The 18,957-nt window shown below is 42.8% G+C and overlaps 1 protein-coding gene across 1 annotated transcript in view; it reads left to right on the top strand.

The window, feature by feature from the left end:
• LAMB4 (laminin subunit beta 4) overlaps positions 1-18,957 on the top strand; it is a gene marked incomplete at both ends in the record, with an annotated part of 126,236 nt that overhangs the window by 59,902 nt on the left and 47,377 nt on the right. Inside the window, 7 exon segments of the mRNA XM_079711249.1 lie at positions 487-618; positions 7,570-7,764; positions 10,880-10,891; positions 10,895-10,989; positions 11,783-11,889; positions 11,892-11,902; positions 17,742-17,919. Of these exon segments, the coding sequence (XP_079567375.1) occupies positions 487-618; positions 7,570-7,764; positions 10,880-10,891; positions 10,895-10,989; positions 11,783-11,889; positions 11,892-11,902; positions 17,742-17,919 (730 nt within the window).

Below are 18,957 nucleotides of genomic sequence, written 5' to 3'. Positions count from 1 at the left end.
GGAAACTGGAGTTGCATGAATGCTACTCTGCTGTTTTAATAGTTTGGTTGGTGGAATCTTGCTATCCTGGTATAATCTCTCATGGGAACGTTTAAGACCAGATTCTGCAAACCATGAGAACTAAGAGAAATTGGTCTGGAGAGTTAAAATTACAACATCTAATAATCTTTGAATCTGTATATCATGCATGTTGTTAATTTTCGAAACACCACAAAACCAATAGAAAAGAAGAAGTGCTTTCAAAGTTTAGAATTGCACTAGTTGAGCAGCCCTTAAAAAGAAAACCCAACACATAGGCTTAGGACCACTAAAAATTTCCCCTTTTCATAGAGAAACAAAAAATTATAAGCTGCTTCTATGTGTTCTTCCTGAAGCTATTAAGTGAGAATCATGATTACCTTTTAAAGTATGGTATAATCTGAAACTCTTGAACTCTGGTAAAATTGGAACTTTTGTTGGTTACTTAAACGGTCGTTTCTTTTTAAGATATTAGCAACAGCTCTGCCTACATGTGATGTGTATTTCCAGCAACAAGGAGATGATTTCATAACTGACAAAGGAAGCATAATACTGAAGAGAAATCAGAAGCAAAGCATTCGAGCAGATGACCAGAGTGAGGTAAACCATTTCTTCAGGGTCGTTGTCTGTTGTGCTATAAGCAAATAACCCGGGTAATGCACTTAGAACCATGCGTGGCCCATGTAAGTGATCAGCCAGTGTAAGCCCTATTATCCTGAAGAATAGAATGAAGGAAAGGAAGAAGCCAGCTCAAAGTAATTCGAGGCTCTGGGGAAAACTTCAATAGCTTTATTTCTCTACAAAATGAAAATTTCTGGAAAATAAGATTTTGGAGAGTTGAAGAGTCAGACTCTGAATTTACAATTTCTTACGGTAGAAAGGAGAGATGCAGTATTGAGGAATGACTGTCTTCCCAGATGGAGAGGAAAGGACGTGCTAATGTCCCTGGGGATGGTGTGTGACTATGCCCTTGAATCTGAGATGGATGTACTTGGTCATTGCCGGCGTGAGTGCCAGGGTGATGCCGCCTCCACAGGGCCCTGCCTCCGATGGCTTCAGAAGGCCAGAGGAGACCTGAAGACCTTGTAGCTAGCCAACTAGTATTCACTCGAAGTCAGGGCCACTTTAGGCCTGTTTGTTTGTTTGTTCATTTGTTATGCCGGGGTCTTTACTGAGCATTCTTGTGTGCATATGCATGAAGGGGCATGTTGGAAAAGCAAAGGAAAGCAGACATTAGCTGTCTTGTTCATAAACCCAGCAGCTGAAACAGTTCCTTATTCATAAGAGACTTTCTCGAGTGGATGAAATGATTGATTGAATGAAAATGGAAATACCTAGACCTAGAGCCTGCCCTTAAGATTGTGGTGGGGGAAATGAGCCACGAATACAAACAATGAATGCATGGCAGGGTGGGGTAAGTATCATAAAGAGGTGTACATAATGTGACATGGATTCCACTTAAGGAGAACCACCTCCAATTGAGAGGATAAGAGAAGGCTTCGTAGATGGTGTTCTTCCTTCCAGGCCCATGTGCACCAAGTCACAGAGGCTTTGCTCTTTATTCTGCTTGTTTCTGTTCCCATGCCACATGCCCATGAAGCCTTCTCTGACTCTAGGCATCTCAATCTGAAGTCCACCTGCAAGAGAAAAGTAGGGAGTGCCCTTGCTCACTGTGGCAAAGATCAGTGAACCTTTAAATTTTACTGTGCATAAGTATTGCCCAGATTGTTTAGAATGCAGATGCTAGGGCCTTCCACTTGAGATGCTGAATCAGGGAATGTGAGACTAGTCAAGTTTTTTCAGGTAACTCTATACCTGGGACTATTGTATTGGATAGTGCAAATATAGAACATTTTCATTATTGTAGAAAGTTCAATTAGGCAGTGTTGCTCTAGAGCAATGAGGTTCAAACTGGAACCATCGAAGACTTAGGAAAACATGGGTACATTTTGTGATCTTCATTTGGATTTAAATATTTGAGGTGTTTGGCACAATGATTAAAAAAAAAACCCCACACATTTTGGATCATTGGGAGGGAGAAAAGAAATCCGCATGTTTGCCGAGCACCCCAAGTGATACGAGTGGTCCCTGGCAGCACTTTGAGAAACACTGTTCAAAGCATCCACGGCCTCCTCTCCTGACTCTTGCGTGAAATGACCACCTCTGTATTACTGACTTGCAAAACTTCTAGTCATCCCTTAAGACCCAATTCAGATTTATCTTTCCCTGACATTCCCTACCCTGACATCTGGACATAATTGTTTCTATCTCTGGAGTCCCATAGGTCAGTAATTTTCAAACTGCAGGTCATGCCTACTAGTAAGTAGGTCATGAAATCAATTGACTGGATCAGTTTAGTACAACAGAAGACTATAAAACAAGAGCATTTTTTTATGAAACTTTTATTTCAGTTTTATATAAATGTGTGTGTGTGTGTGTGCGCGCGTGCACTGAGTCACTGTCTTAGGTTGGATTCCCTACAATCAGAGATTGCAACAGAGATCTGGGTGCATGTGTTTTACTAAGGAAGCACTCATCAGGAGAAACCTGTCAGGGAGGAGGGCAGTAGGCTGGGGAGCGAGGAAAGTGAGGCAAGGGTGGCATCTAGGCCTTGCCTGAGTCTAGCCTTGCCTGATTCCCTGGGGAAGCTGTGAAGCAGAAATTGCACCACAGAGTTGTCCCCCATTAAGGCCCCAGGGCTGTCTTCTCATGTCAGGCAGACATGGCTGTAGGCTGCCAGGGCAGATGCAGATCACCTCCCAGGTGAGGTGGCTCACATCAGCCAAGGGCAGTTCTCAAGAGAAGGGAGCAGCTGTGAGACATAGCAACCAACAATCCCAGGAGCTGGTGGTGAGATAGAGTGGCCCAGTAAAGGGGACCAGGCAGTACCCTAACAGCATAGACTCACGTTCACTCCTGCCATGCTCAGACCCATGTGCAGGGCCAGGGCAAAATAAAAATTAAAATGCAGGGCCAGGGCAAAATAAAAATTAAAATGCAGGGCCCCTTATTCAGAAATTAGGGAAAGGGCCCTTGAAGATAGTAAAGTATAAAGCTTTTTACTTTCTTCCATAGTCTCTCAACTTGTCAAAATATTTTTATGTGCTATTTAATGTCATTCTAAGTAAAGAAATATTAAAAATTTAAATTATTCACCTGAATTATACTATTTATCTCTATAGCACGCAGTGCCAATTTTAACTACAAACATAAGAAATTCATGGTCACTGGGAGTGACAATGAGCTTGGCTACTCCTACTTAGTTCCCAAACCCATGCTTTTTCCCTGCTGGGGACACAGTATCACATAAAGACCATTGGTTTAAGGAGTAAATAACATCTAGAAGAAAATTGCCCCATCTCACAGGGTGTCATTTCCAAGCTAGTGAAGCTAATGCATCTTTTAGGGGCCCAATCCCACTGCCATCTCAGGTCAGCATCTTCTGGATGCCATGGTTTGTGTAGGAACAGTGGATCCCAAAGTCGCATGACCACTGATACACTTCTTCTACTGTAAAGTGGATCCCTTGGGCTGAGGAAGTTGTGTTTTTCCACATTGGTGAATTAGACACTCTTTGAGCTGTCAGAGAGTGGTGCTGACCAAGGCCATAGAGTGTCCGATTCTCACTGTGGGACACCACATGACATCGCCTTAGACCAAGGGATCCAGTTCACTATCCTTCAGTATAGGGAGTCAGTGTCATATTTTGTAGAACATCTGGATGGTCCAGATTCTTTTGGGCTATACTGTTACAGAGAGTAGGAGAATTAATAGCCTTGGGGCAAGAATAAATATACACGACTGCCCATCCCAAGCGAATACAAATTGCTTCTGTTTTTTCTTCCTCATGGAGATGGAAAAAAGCACATTTTGCATTTCAGTAGCTGCGTATCATGCACCAGGGTGGTGGTAACCAGCTCTGGTCATGATACTCCTTCCAGCAGGACAGCTGCCAAGTGGGGCTACAACTTAGTTATATTAGTATAAAATTTGTAATGGAGATATGATATGAGACCCACCACCAAGTCTTGAGAGTGGCACTTTGAGAATGCCTCTGATTTGCAATATTGCTTTTTATTTACTATCTTGGCTTGGTGGTGGTGGGGAGGGCAATGGAGGATGGGCATTTCACAAGGTTTTACTTGGCCTTTCCTACTATAGGAGCACTAACATCAATGCCAACTGCTAAGTAGGTCCATTCCAATACATATACAAGAATTAGAGGAAACAATCAATGCTTCAGTAAACCCAGAGAACTGAGTGTGAAAAGAACCTAAGTCAGATCTCCATTTACTACCTGACCCTCATATGCCCTGTTCTAACAGGGGGACCATGATGGCACTTTGGGTACATGGTTATCAGTATCAACTCAGATCCTGTATCCATTAGCCCTCAAAAGATCTAGGCATTTCTGCTTCCCCAATAGATTAGTAAATAAACATAGATCTCTTTGGGAGATAAGTGAGAGAATTAACACTTGCTGTGGTGGTGAAGAGTCTTTCCTCATTGGGACCCAGCCTCTCATTCAGTCACTGGGGTCTGGGTCTGAGAATTTGCTCAGCTCTATAGATTTGGGAAAGGATTATGTCTTTTGTTGAGGTGGCTGAACTCAGCCTCTGCCAGTTCATACCTGATCACTTTGGATTACACATATTAAGCAATATTTTGTCGACTGCTCATCTGTCTTGCTCCTAGGAGCATCATGTTCTATTAGTCGTCTCCACAGAAGATTCCTGTAGGTCAGGCCCCCTTGTCTCCTATTCCAACCTCGCTGACCATTGTAATGATACCCATCTTGCTCTTGAGGGTTAAATGCTCTCCAACCCTTGATAGTCTGCGATCCTGGCCACCACACTGATACCGAGGAGCGCAATTCTGTAATGGTTTAGGCTACCAGCCTACAGAGGGTACCCCATCCTCTGCTGCTCAGTGAAGCTGGTGGCCCCCTCACCAGCTCATTCCTCACTGTCTTGAAAAATGGACAAGGAGCATAGCCAGCTGATGGGTTTTCCAGCCTTGCGTCTTATATCCATTCAAGCACGCCTAGTTCTTTGAGCCTTGTAACCCATCCTCCCCAGCCTGCTACAGCCGTTCCGGCAGCTCTGCTTCATGATTCTGGACCACAGCTTTCGCCAAGCATCTCACAGGGCTCTGGGGCCCTTGCCAGGCTGCTCAATCCTTTATCACCGGTGACCCCAAACCAACAAACTCTCCTTACCTGATTTCATATTCTGTCCCCTTGATCTGGCACCCCTCACGATCCATGCCCAGCCATCCTCTCCCAGTTGCTACTTGTTCGTGTTAACCAGGTCCCTCTTGGAGATGCCAGCCCTTTCCCATCAGATCATGCTGCAACTTGACCCTAATGATCAGGCAAGTGGTCAGGAGGGGCAGATCCTCAGGAATGCGTACGTTTTCTTTTAAGGTACCTGCATCATTTGAGATGTCTGCCTCGTCTTCAAATGTGGCAGGGATGGAGGTGGCCGAGGATGGGGGGGGCTCTATTTTCGAATAAGTGTGAGTGGATTACTCCTCTAGTCCAAGAGTGCTCAGGAGAACCTCAAGGTTCACGATTCTCATGTGCATCACCCATGCCTCAAGATCCCCCTGCTTCCCTGTGAAGGGAGGGCCCGACTTGGGCATAGGTGACTTACCCAAGCTGAGCACTCAGCCTTCCCGGAAGTTCCGCAGCTCTTCCAATTAAGTCTTGTGCCTGGCCTTTAGCTCTTCCTGCCCTCTCACTAAAGGAGATGAGCTTCTTTAAATGCTGCCAGGGAGCCCTTCTGATTCTCACACTTGACTCTACGTTGCTGATTGATTGCCCTGAGCCTGCCATCGTCTTTCATCAGATGCGTCAGTGGTGTGCAACAATAGCCACCCATGTCCACAGTCCTTATAACTACCCTTTCCCCTGTATCAGAAATCTTGCTCAAGTCAGTGCCTCCCCTTTGCCCTCTATCCTGTCCCAGGTGGCCACAGATGACTGTTTCAGCAATGGCTCTGCTGCTACACAAGGGTCATCAACACGTTACCCACTGGGTTCCTCATTGCCAGACGAACAGTAAATGATCCACATCCAGGAATGCATGTTAGAGTCTACACTGTCTGCTACGAACTGTCTCAGGTCATTGGCCCTAGAAACAGAGCCTAAGACCGGATTCAGGTGCATGTAATTTATGAAGGCAGTGTTCTTCGGGAACACTCTTAAGAGAGTGAAGGAAGCATGGCAGAGAAGAGGAAAGAGTTAGAGGTGGTCTCAGGTAGAACAAAACTTGGATTGATCCACAGAGAAAGTCAGGAACATACACTGCAGATAAATTTGTCCTGCCCCTTGAGACGACAGGGCCAGCCGTTTATAACCTCCTATCAGGCAGTCTTTGGCTGTGAGCTACCCCAGGGGTAGGAGTGGGCAGTTCTCCGGAGAAGGGGGGCAATGGTGAGCTGTTAGAAACCACACACACGCAGACACGCAACTGGAAGATGGGTATACCAACCAAGGAAAGGGGGATCCCAGGGTGGGGCGGGGGTACCTACAGTGTCGCAAATTCCAGAGTACCTTTTTTAAAGTTTGAAAAACGTTGCATAGAGATGAGTTTACATACACCTCTGTCTCTTTTCTGATTTACCTTTCTGTCTCCCACTCAAGATTCTAAACCCCTCTGGGACTGGGAATCTGTCCTATTTGTATACGCATTCCTGATTCAGAGGCGGGGATTGAATTGTTACTAAATGAACATTTGTCAAGTGAAGAGCAGTTTGTGGTAGATCACAGAGCAACTTGAACTCCAGGCTAAGTAATTTGGGCATGATGCTCTTGGCAGTGAGAAAGCGTTTGAAATGCTTGTTGGCAGCAGTGTGCGGTATGTATTGGACTAGCGAGATCACGGAGAGAACAGCCAAGAGGCTGTTGCAGCAATACAGGCAGAAAGTAACAAGAGGCAGCATTCCTGTGGAGGCTGGAAGTGTTGAGAGGCAGATGCAAAAGTCATCAAGGAAGTATTATCTATAGGGTCCAGATGGCCCCAGGCTGACATCCAGCATTGTGACCGGCAGGGCTGCTAATCAATCAAGTGTGTGAGCAGTTTTGTACTTAGGTGCCCCCAAGCAGATGGGAGAAGATCATTTCTCATATTTGCATGGAAGAAACATCTAAAAAAAAAATCTGGGTGGGTTTTATCATTGTCATGCACAATAAGGCAAAATCCATGAAGTGTAGGCATGGGAATATTTTCTTGCCCTCCGTATTTTAGCCAGAACTCCACAGTCAGATCTGGGAAAAGCCAAGGTCACCAATGTGGAATCACTCAGTACATGACACGTGGAGTACATAACGTACTGGCCAGTGACAGTGCTTTCCAAGTGATTATTCTATATGGTAATGTATGTTCCAAAGCTGCAGATTCAGCACATTTTTCTCCGCTGTATTCTGGACTGTATCCTGGTTGGGATAATCTATTCAAGACTCAGATGGATCATATACACATCAAGAAACCCATGGGTTTTGTTTTTGTTTTTGTTTTCCCCCTGAACTCTTCCAGCCTTTCACTCTAGGCAAAGTTGTGTTTATTCCTCTCTGGCCAGCTGCCTGCTGTTTCTGTCGTTCTCCGAGGGCCAGTTCCTGGGGTGCCTGTTACGTGGATGGGACCTGGATTTTCCAGCATTCTCCCTGGGGCCGGCTTGAGATTTGCTGTGGGGAACATCCCCATTCCCATGGATTTTGCTGTTGCCATTCGCTATGAAACTCAGGTATCCTTTCCTCCACTTCCACCGTGGTGGTTCCGAGCTGACTGAAATACGTTCTCGAGCTAAGTGTTTCCATTCCAATCTTGCCTACGTTCATCTTAACAGGATTTGCAAAAAGTCGAACATCTGGAGAGCATTATAAACCAAAGGGTTTCCTAAAGATATTAAAGCAACACAGCCATATGCACACGCCTTATTCTGTGGAGAGAAGCTAAAGCTGGGGCTATAGATTTAAGATACTAGTTCTAGGGAAGTGGTGATGGAATGTTTGTATAAGGACAATAAATAACTAAAATAACGCAAATCCTGCCCTCCTGGGACTTTTTTTTTTCTAAAAATGTAATAAACCTGTGTAGAGATTCAGATTCATAGGGATGCAGTACAGGTATTTATTTGCACTTGGATTTTACCAGGAAACGAGAGAAAAGCTAAAAGTAGCCTGCACCTCTTGCCTGCTACCTTTCTAGCCTTCCCCCACCCTTTGAGAAATATCTAAGAGGAAGAGAAACCAAATTAGAAAAACACTTGATCTAGAGCAGTGGCTCCTAACCTTTTCTTTGTATAACCTTTTCTTTGATGATATGAAACCCCACAGACCATCTGCCCTGAAAAATATCTTATATGGCTGGGGGTGGCCTCAGAGCCCCCAGAGTCTCTCTAGGGACCACATTCTGGAAGGGCTCACTTTCTATGGTATGACCAGAGTTGATGATCTGCTTTGACACTCTTAACATGATATAGTTCTCAGTTTCTCACTTACACATGAAAGGCAAAGGACTACAAGGAACTTTGACCTGGTGAGTATGACAGGAAAGTCATTTTTTTTTTACATGTGTGTATATACACATAAATATATTTAATTTTTGTATAGAGAGAACATATCTCTGACAGCTTTAAAAAGCTTTTCCTGATTGTAAGGCTTCCAGAGTTTAGCTAATTAGCATATGCACTCTCTTTCTCTCTCTCTCGCTGTCTATCTGTATATATGTGTGTGTGTATGTCTCTATATATATGTATGTATTCATACAGATACGTATAAATAGATCTAATAATATAATAATATAAACTTACAAAATAATATATATGCACTAATATGAAAGAAATATATCTTTGTGTGAAGGATTTTTTTGTTTGTTTCTGTGATCCAGGAACATGATTTGTTTTAAAATATCTTTATTGGAGTATAATTGCTTTACAAAGTTGTGTTAGTTTCTGCTGTACAACAAAGGGAATCAGGTATATGTATACATATATCCCCATATCCCCTCCCTCTTGAGCCTCCCTCCCACCCTCCTTATCCCACCCCTCAAGGTGGTCACAAAGCATGAGTTGATCTCCCTGTGCTATGCGGCTGCTTCCCACTAGCTATCTATTTCACATTTGGTAGTGTATATATGTCCGTGCAACTCTCTCACTTCATCCCAGCTTACCCTTCCCCCTCCCCGTGTCCTCAAGTCCGTTCTCTATGTCTGCGTCTTTATTCCTACCCTGCTACTACGTTCATCAGTACCGTTTTTTTAGATTCCATATATGTGCGTTGGTGTACGGTATTTGTTTTTCTTTTTCCGACTTACTTCACTCTGTATGACAGACTCTAGGTCCATCCACCTCATTAAAAATAACTCAGTTTCATTCCTTTTTATGGCTGAGTAATATTCCATTGTATATATGTGCCACATCTTTATCCATTCATCTGTTGATGGGCATTTAGGTTGCTTCCATGTCCTGGCTATTGTAAATAGTGCTGCAATGAACGTTGTGGTACATGACTCTTTCTGAATTATGGTTTTCTCAGGGTATATGCCCAGTAGTGGGATTGCTGGGTTGTATGGTAGTTCTATTTTTAGTTTTTTAAGGAACCTCCATACTGTTCTCCATAGTGGCTGTATCAATTTACATTCCCACCAAGAGTTCAGGAGGGTTCCCTTTTCTCCACACCCTCTCCAGCATTTATTGTTTGTAGATTTTTTTTTTTAGAAGGTGTTGGGGGTAGGAGTTTATTAATTTATTTATTTATTTTTGCTGTGTTGGGTCTTCATTTCTGTGTGAGGGCTTTCTCTAGTTGTGGCAAGCGGGGGCCACTCTTCATCACGGTGTGCGGGCCTCTCACTATCGCGGCCTCTCTTGTTGCGGAGCACAGGCTCCAGATGTGCAGGCTCAGTAGTTGTGGCTCACGGGCCTAGTCGCTCCGCGGCATGTGGGATCTTCCCAGACCAGGGCTCGAACCCATGTCCGCTGCATTAGCAGGCAGATTCTCAACCACTGCGCCACCAGGGAAGCCCTATTGTTTGTAGATTTTTTGATGATGGCCATTCTGACTGGTGTGAGGTGATACCTCATTGTAGTTTTTATTTGCATTTCTCTAATGATTAGTGATGTTGAGCATTCTTTCATGAGTTTGTTGGCAATCTGTATATCTTCTTTGGAGAAATGTCTATTTAGGTCTTCTGCCCATTTTTGGATTGGGTTGTTTGTTTTTTTGATATGGAGCTACATGATCTGCTTGTACACTTTGGAGATTAATCCTTTGTCAGTTGCTTCATTTGCAAATATTTTCTCTCATTCTGAGGGTTGTCTTTTCATCTTGTTTACGGTTTCCTTTGCTGTGCAAAAGCTTTGAAGTTTCATTAGGTCCCATTTGTTCATTTTTGATTTTATTTCCATGACTCTAGGAGGTGGCTCAAAAAGATCTTGCTGTGATTTATGTCAAAGAGTGTTTTTTCCTATGTTTTCCTCTAAGAGTTTTATAGTGTCTAGCCTTACATTTAGGTCTTTAATCCATTTTGAGTTTATTTTTGTGTATGGTATTAGGAAGTCAGGAACATGATGATTTTATTGACTCTTTGGGAGACAGAGGTTAAAGATTAGACCTGTCAGGAGTGCCAGGGTTTTTCTAGACCCAGGAATTACATCTATGGCCAGAAACAACATTCTTTCTACCTGGATCACAATTCAAACACCGGAGCGTTGAGCCTGAGAGCGAACCTCTTCTCTCAGCTCCAAAATTCTGTTCTCTGAGCGGGCCGTGGGTTGCAAATTTATCCCACGCACTCTCCATTAGGAATATGTTGGTGCATGCATCCTCGCAGGGACGTGCTCTTATGTGATGCCTGTCTAGTCTGCAGATAACTGAACTGTCCAGATGGTGGTTAACCTGGCTGGAGAGAGCAAGCACTGTGCACGTGAGACCCCACAGCCAAAGCCTCAGCCTTTACCAGCAGCTTCCAGGTATGCGGGGGGCCTGTCCTCAAACGTTGAACGTTTCTTAGAATGTTGTTCATCTATCAGGAATTTGTATCCAGGAACTAAGTGAGAGTAGAGATGTATCAGAGGAGACATAATGTTTATTAAGTGTTTACTGTGTGCTATGCTCTGCTTTACATTCATACTGTGTTGAATCTTGCTAACAACTCAAGGAGGTAGGTTTTGTCTTCATCAGATGAGTAGGAAATTGAGAACGAGAACACTCTGATGACTTGCCCGAGTCTTATAGCTAATGTGTAGAAGAACCAGGCCTCCAGCCCAGATATCCTGACCCTAGATCTTGAATGTTTGTTTCCCATTCCCCAGATGCCTGGAGATGTGAGAAAATGAAATGCTACGCGAATGAGAGGACAGTATTCAGCTTGAGTTATCTCAACAGCTGAGAGTCTAGTTTTGAGGCCACTAATTTTGCATTGGAGATTTGTGGCTGAATAAAACAGAGACCCTGTTGATATTAGCCTGATAGATGGAATGAAGGACCTTTGCTCCATCCTTTTCCCAGAGCCGTCCTGACAAACCACGGCCAGTTTCCAAAGCTTTGCTGTTTAGCACAACCCTACGGAAGAGCCACAGAGCATCTGAGTGTGAACTGACTGTCCACCCAACGCACCTGAGCTGGTCTGGACCTCAACCCGGTCTCCATCCCACAGTGGCACCCACTTCACGGCACACGTGAAACACACCAAATACGATGGCCGCTTAGCTTATATAACCGTACTTTTGTCACTGAATTTTTGCTTTACTTCTCTTAATACAGAATCGTGCTGCTTCCCACACCCATCTGTTTAGAACCAGATGTACAATATTCCATAGATGTCTATTTTTCCCAGCCTTTGGAAGGAGGATTCCAGGCTCATTCACACATTGAATTGATTCTGTAAGTATAACAGACCCTTGGGGGTGCTTCCTGCTGAAATGAGCTCCATTCTAATTCTAAAAGTAGGCTTGTACTTTGAAGTGTTTCATGAGAAATAGAAAAGTATTTGTTTCATTATAAAAAATCACCTACTCTATATAAAGGTCATCTAATAACAATGGCAAATCATCCAGAATAGTATGTGCCAGCCACGGTTTGAAGTGTTTTCCATATTCTGTTAGTTAGACTTCACAACTACTCTAGGAGGGAAGTACTGTCATTATTCCCATTTTACGGACAACAGAACTGAGGCACAGAATCACAAAGCTAGTGAATGAGGCGTGAGAAATCAGAGCCAGAAGCCCTGATTCACGCATCCCTGCCTGGAGCCACTGCTGTGCACTGGCACTGCAGAAAGTCTGAGGAGAAATTCCACCAATCATTAATTATTATCAGCTTACAAGTTCCCATTTTTTGCATATTATGCTTTCATATCATTGTAATCAGAATGCTTAGACAAGCTTGTACATGGATTTTTGTCACTTCCTGTTATATCATAAGTGTTTTCTTTTTTTTTTTACCAGTGTATGTATACTTTATTTTTATTTTTTTTTAACAGTATAATTCTTTTTTATTTTTTTTTATTTTTATTTTATTTTATTTTTATTTTATTTTATTTTATTTTTTTATTTTTTATTTTTTTTTATTAGTTTCTGCTTTATAACAAAGTGAATCAGTCATACATATACATCTGTTCCCACATCCCTTCCCTCATGCATCTCCCTCCCTCCCACCCTCCCCATCCCACCCCTCCAGGCGGTCACAAAGCACCGAGCTGATCTCCCTGTGCTCTGCGGCTGCTTCCCACTATCTATCTACCTTACGTTTGGTAGTGTATATATGTCCATGCCTCTCTTTCGTAAGCTGTGATAAGTGTTTTCTTATTATGCTTATGTAATCTTACCATTCTTAGGAAGCATGCATAGTATTTCCTTAAGTGGCTTCTTTTTTTAAAAATTCATTTATTTATTTATTTTTGGCTGTGTTGGGTCTTTGTTGCTGCGCGCGGGCTTCTCTAGTTGCGGCGAGCGGGGGCTACTCTTCGTTGCGGTACGTGGGCTTCTCATTGTGGTGGCTTCTCTTGTTGCAGAGCACAGGCTCTAGGCACGCAGGCTCAGTAGTTGTGGCTCACAAATTTGGGCCACAGGCATTCCTTCCAAACTCTCACTCTGTGCACAACTTCAGGCCCAGGCCTGTCCCTGGGCAGAGTTTGGACATTCAATAAATTTACTTAATTTAGTTATCTATTCCCCTACTTGTGGTCATTTAAGTTGCTTCTATTTTTTCTATTCTGAGTAGCTGGTATATTTTTTAAACATTTGAAAATACAGTCCTACTTTACCCAGGGTTTTATGGTTCCTGAAATAATGTGTCATATTAATTTCTGGAAGGTATTAATTAATTTATACGTCAATTAATTTTCAGGATCATCAATAATGCATGAAAGTGCCAGTTTCATTCCACCTTTAGCAGAATTGTAGAGAATTGTGTGGGACTTTTTTAAAGTACTTTTGTAGATAAAATGGAATTGCTTTGTTAAAAATGCATTTTTAAACATTTGTAACAATCTTCTAATATTGTGATTTAATTAGCAAACTATGGCCCTATGAAGTTTTATTGGAACACAGCCATGCCCATTCATTTACATATTATCTACACTGCTTTCAAGCTACAAAGACACCGTTGACTATTTGCAAGAGACCTTATGACCGCAAAGCCCAAAATATTTATTCTCTGGCCTTTTATAGGAAGTTTGTCAACCCCTGATTTAATTAACTCTATCCACATTTTGTGTATTGTGTCTTTAAAGTTCAATTTTTAACTATTGAACCTTTTCAATTTATACCCTACAACTTTTTAATTTCATCATCTACTATAGAATTTAGCATGAGGCAGGTATATCTTAGATTTTATTCAATAAGTTCAGCTTTTATAACATGAAAAAAAGCCATTGTTTTAAGATTATTTTACCAAAGATGAGGTTGCAAGATATAGGAAAGGAAGGAAGGAAAGAGAGGGAGGGAGGGAGGGAGGAAAGAAAGATACAGGGTACCCAGTTAAATTTGAATATCATATAAATATGTCCCAAATATTGCCCCAAAATATTACATGATACATACTAAAAAATTATTCATTGTTTCTCTGAAATTCAATAGAATTGAAGTGGAAAATAGAAACCAACTCTTGAATGGGAAATGTAAACTATCATGATTTCCCTATCCATATAATTCATATTCTCTACCGAGGAGCTTTAAATAGAACTGTGCTCATGACCAACGTGTGAGTTACAAAGAAAGAGACTCAAATCTGACAGGTTTAATTCAGGAAAAAAAGCTAAACCCAGGCAGAGTAAAGAAAGGGAAAGGAAGAAAATAAGGATTCCTAATCACCAAGGAATGTTATTATTGTCATCATAACAGTCGTGAAACTCAAATTTATGAAAGCCAAGTACTCCTCTTTTTAAATCCATGTCCTAAATATTTATAAACTTTGTAAATTCCAAAGATAATCACTGGATGCTGTGTTAAATGCATCCATCCAAATTGTCCATTCATCACCCCTCCTCTGAGGGTATGTGGGCCACGCACTGTGCAGGTTCCTGGGGATTGGGGGTAAAATCTGGTTCTTGCCCTCAAAGCGTCCTCAGCCTGACACAGAAGACAGACATGTAAACAAAATCATTGCAATGATGTTTGATGCAGAATATAAATGGATAATTTGAAATGAACTTAAAGTATGTTCATTTGGTCAATTATCAAGCAGTCGTTCTCCTTATATACAGCCATGAAAACCCTGAAACCAAAATGAAAATTAAGAGAGCAACCCGATCTTGGCAAACTGTCCAAAATCCCAGAAGAGGCCCTTGCTCCCCATTTTAGGTCAGATTTCCTACAAGCAGGGACTCAGGTTGGCCTGGTTTATTGAGGGCATGCTTGTGGGGGAAGAGGAGTGAGGAGACTGGGAGAGGACAGGGGAAGGAGCCCGGCAAGGATGCGGTCTCCAGGGGGCCCTGGAGCATGAATTGCACCACAGGGTTGGTTCCACCTGGAGGCGAAGGGGTGGGGCCTTGTGTGCCCAGGTCATCATCAGCTACAGTCTCCCTACCCCACTCCCCATCCCCCCAGAGAGCGCACTCACTCCTGGACACAGTGGCTAGGTCTAATTTTCTGGAGAAGGGGACAGCTGTGAGCTTTTAGCAGCCAGTGCCACAGCAGCTGGTGGATGGGAAGATCCAGGCAGGGCACCTGCAGTGTCCTCTAGAGTCCGTGACCCAGGATGGCAGTAGGAGAAAGTCGTTACGCATTTTATGATTCCAGACTAAAGCAATTTTGCTGCTTTGGGAAGATACTCGATTGTTTGGAATTGACCCTTTCAAAGTTCATTCTTCTCTGCAGCCAGATTAACATTTGCATCTGAGACTGAGATGCATTACCAAGAAGACCAGAGGAAAGCTTTATTCACCCTTCTGCACAAATATCTTTTGTTTGGCAGGCATAGTGAGATGGTTGGGTTTTTTTTTTTCAGTCGCCCTGATTACATGATATGTGTGCCCCCAAAAATGTGCTGAGAGTCAAACATAAATTATGCATTCTAGGACATAAAACTGCCATTCTTCTTTTAAACCACGGGTTGGACGACACTTGGTAAACATAAAGCCCTTAAAAGTTTCTAGGAGAAGTGAGTCGTGGCATTACAAAATCCTATCGCTGATAGACAGGGACTCTTGTCAACTGCTGTATCGTCTTGGTGCCAGGAATGGCCAACTCTAAACCAGCTGAGACCAAGAACTGTAAACAATTTGTCCTTGATCGCCTGCCCTCACCACCAAGCCTAGCCCATCTGGCTTCCTTCTACATGTCACCCTGCTTGGTTTGTGTTTGGAGAATGCAGAGTCACTTTAGTATCAAAGATACAATACTAGGAATGTATGTATACTTCTTTACCGCACAATTTTTAATAAGCATTTACTGTAAATTAACCACTTGGGCAGGCACAGGGTTAACGAGACCAACACCTTGCCTGGCCCACTGGGGCTGATGCTCTAAAGGGGAGATGCAGGCAGTTACACAGGAAATGACAACACAGTGTGACAGATACTGGAAACTGTGAGAGGTCATTTGGTGTGGCTCTCAATGTCATCTGACACAGCCTTCCTTTTTTTTTTTTTTCCTCCCCCCTTGAACCCACTCTCTTGTAATTGAGATCCCACGCCTGGTCTCAGGACTTGCTGAAGCTCAGGTTCTTCATGTCTCTTTGCGGAAAGAATGTAGTGAGAGACAAAGTGATTGGTTAGAAGTAGAGTTATTTAGAGAGGTACACATTCCATAGACAGGAGGCCATCCATCTCAAAAGGCAAGAGCAGCCCCAGGGCATAGAGTCGTCTTGGAAAGTGAGAGCGGCCCTGGGTGAAACACACTCCACAGACAGTGTGGGCTATCTCAGAAGTCTAGCAGGCCCCCACCTTCCCTTTTTATTACAAATATTGATACTTTGTAACCCTCTTTCCTACCCTGCAATGAAATTCACAGGCATTAGAGCCTACCTGCACACATAACTTCCAACTAATACCAATGTTATGTGCAAACACAATAAAAGGGAAGTAATTTATGAAGAAATAATATGTACTTCAGTACATACGTGTACCGACATGAACACACCGGGAGTCATACTGAAGTACAGAGATGCTCAAACACTAGATTCACTACATACGAGATAGCCATGCAAGCCGGTGTGTTGTAAACATGTTTAACGTGTTTTAAAAACACAGAGTAAGGTTTTCAACTCATCATTATAAGCACGGAATCCTCCTTCATCAATGTTCAGTGAAATATTCAAAAGCTGTCAGAGACATGCGATGATTTTCTTTGTTGTGAGAATGTCTAGCATGTCTGATCCCCACCCACTGAATGCCAGTAACACACCTCACCTAGTAGCCATGACAACCAAAAACACCCCTTGGAATTTCTAAAATGCTCCCTGGTGGTGGGTACCTCTCATATTGGGAACCACTGAGCTGAGAGGTTGGGGGGTAGCAGAATGGAAACTGAATCACTGGGCTGTACACCTGAAACTAACACATTGTAAATCAACTATACTTCAGTAACAACAATGTCTTTCTTGCAGTACTTCTCAGAGGTTTGGTATGTTAATCTGTACTGTGAATCTCCAAGAGGCAGATAGTTTGATGTAGAACAGCACTGTTCATAAGTAATTGAAAAAGATAGGACTTTCTAAAGGAGAGTTTTAGAGTTCCACAGTAATACTACAGAATGCAACATCTAAGCCATAATTTCTTTCTTTATTGGAGTATAATTGCTTTACAATGGTGTGTTAGTTTCTGCTTTATAACAAAGTGAATCAGCTATACATATACATATATCCCCATATCTCCTCCCTCTTGCATCTCCCTCCCACCCTCCCTATCCCACCCCTCTAGGGGGTCACAAAGCACCAAGCTGATCTCCCTGTGCTATGTGTAAGCCATAATTTCTTAATCTATCCCAAGTAGCCTAGTTAAAACTCTTTCAAATCTAAGACAAATTGATTAACAAGTAAAAAATATAGTAATAAAAAGATAAAACCTTATTTTCTTTGCCATAAGTCAATAAATGTAAATATTTAAAGATTTCTTAAATAAATTGAAAATCTTGAAATCTTCAGTTGTAAGCAATTGAAAGGATGGAATTGAGTCTCTTTTCAAGCACGATTCTCACAGATCTAATTTTTTTTTTTTAATAACTGGAATCTTGAATAGGGGACAGTTTTGAACGTAAGTCTTCTTTTCTCATTATTTCAAAAGGTTGGTCTTATTCCCCAAATCAACTCATTGGAGAATTTCTGCAGCAAGCAGGATTTAGATGAATATCACCTGCACAACTGTGTTGAAATTGCCTCTGCAGTGGGACCTCAGGTGCTCCCTGGAGCATGTGAAAAGCTTATAGCCAGTTTGTCTGCCTGGCTGCACAACGGGGCCGTGGGTGAGTATCTGTTTGGTATTTTTTATTTAAATAGAAATTGCCTTAGTATGCATGTATGTATGTATGTATTTATTTACTTAGCTGTGTTGGGTCTTCGTTGCTGCGAGCGGGCTTTCTCTAGTTGGCGGCGAGCGGGGGCTACTCTTCATTGTGGTGCGTGGGCTTCTCGTGGTGATGACTTCTGTTGTTGTGGAGCATGGGCTCTAGGCCTGCAGGCTTCAGTAGTTGTGGCTTGCAGGCTCAGTAGTTGCGGTGCATGGGATCTAGGGTGTGTGGGCTTCGGTAGTTGCAACACATGAGCTCAGTAGTTGTGGCACAGGGGCTGAGTTGCTCCACGGCATGTGGGATCTTCCCGGACCAGGGATCGAACCCGTGTCCCTGCATTGGCAGGTGAATTCTTAACCACTGCACCACCAGGGAAGTCCCTGAGTATCTGTCTAACGGGCTCTACCGAATCACCGCTATCTGTGCAAAGACTTTTAGGAACATGAGTGAAATGATCTAATGTATTTTAGCATCTACTCCTACAGCCAATGTAGATACCAACTGCCCGATGATTAGGTACACAGAGCAGTCTGTCCATGTGTTGGAATCATAACTCGCAGTACAAGAAGTGTATAAAAAAGGAGCCTGGCAGTCGCTTGGGGATGCCAGATTCCTGGAACAATGGTCCTAAAATATTTCTTTGGAATCCTGGAATGAACTTTAAACAACTTCTTTCATCCCTAAACCTTCATTCAATAAATGAGACTGTTGGGTCCAAAACATTAGGTAACTTGCCCATTTCGTTAAGCCATAGAGTGGGTTTCTCACCCTCAGCACTTTTAAAATTTAGGGCTGGATAATAGTTCATTGGGGAGGGGTTGCTGTCCTGTGCATGGTAGGATGTTTAGCACCAACCCTACCCTCTACCCACCTGATACCAGTAGCATCCTCCCCTCAGTGATGACATCCAAAAATGTCCCCAAAGTTTGTCATATGTCCCCTGGGGGGCAAAATCTCCCCCTAGTTGAGAATCACTGCTATAGCGTGACAGCC

This window comes from Hyperoodon ampullatus (genome assembly GCF_949752795.1).
Source record: "Hyperoodon ampullatus genome assembly, chromosome: 9".
NCBI classification, from domain to species: domain Eukaryota; kingdom Metazoa; phylum Chordata; class Mammalia; order Artiodactyla; family Ziphiidae; genus Hyperoodon; species Hyperoodon ampullatus.
The sequence above is the reverse complement of the archived record's forward strand: the minus strand, read 5'-3'. Positions and strand labels throughout refer to the sequence as shown.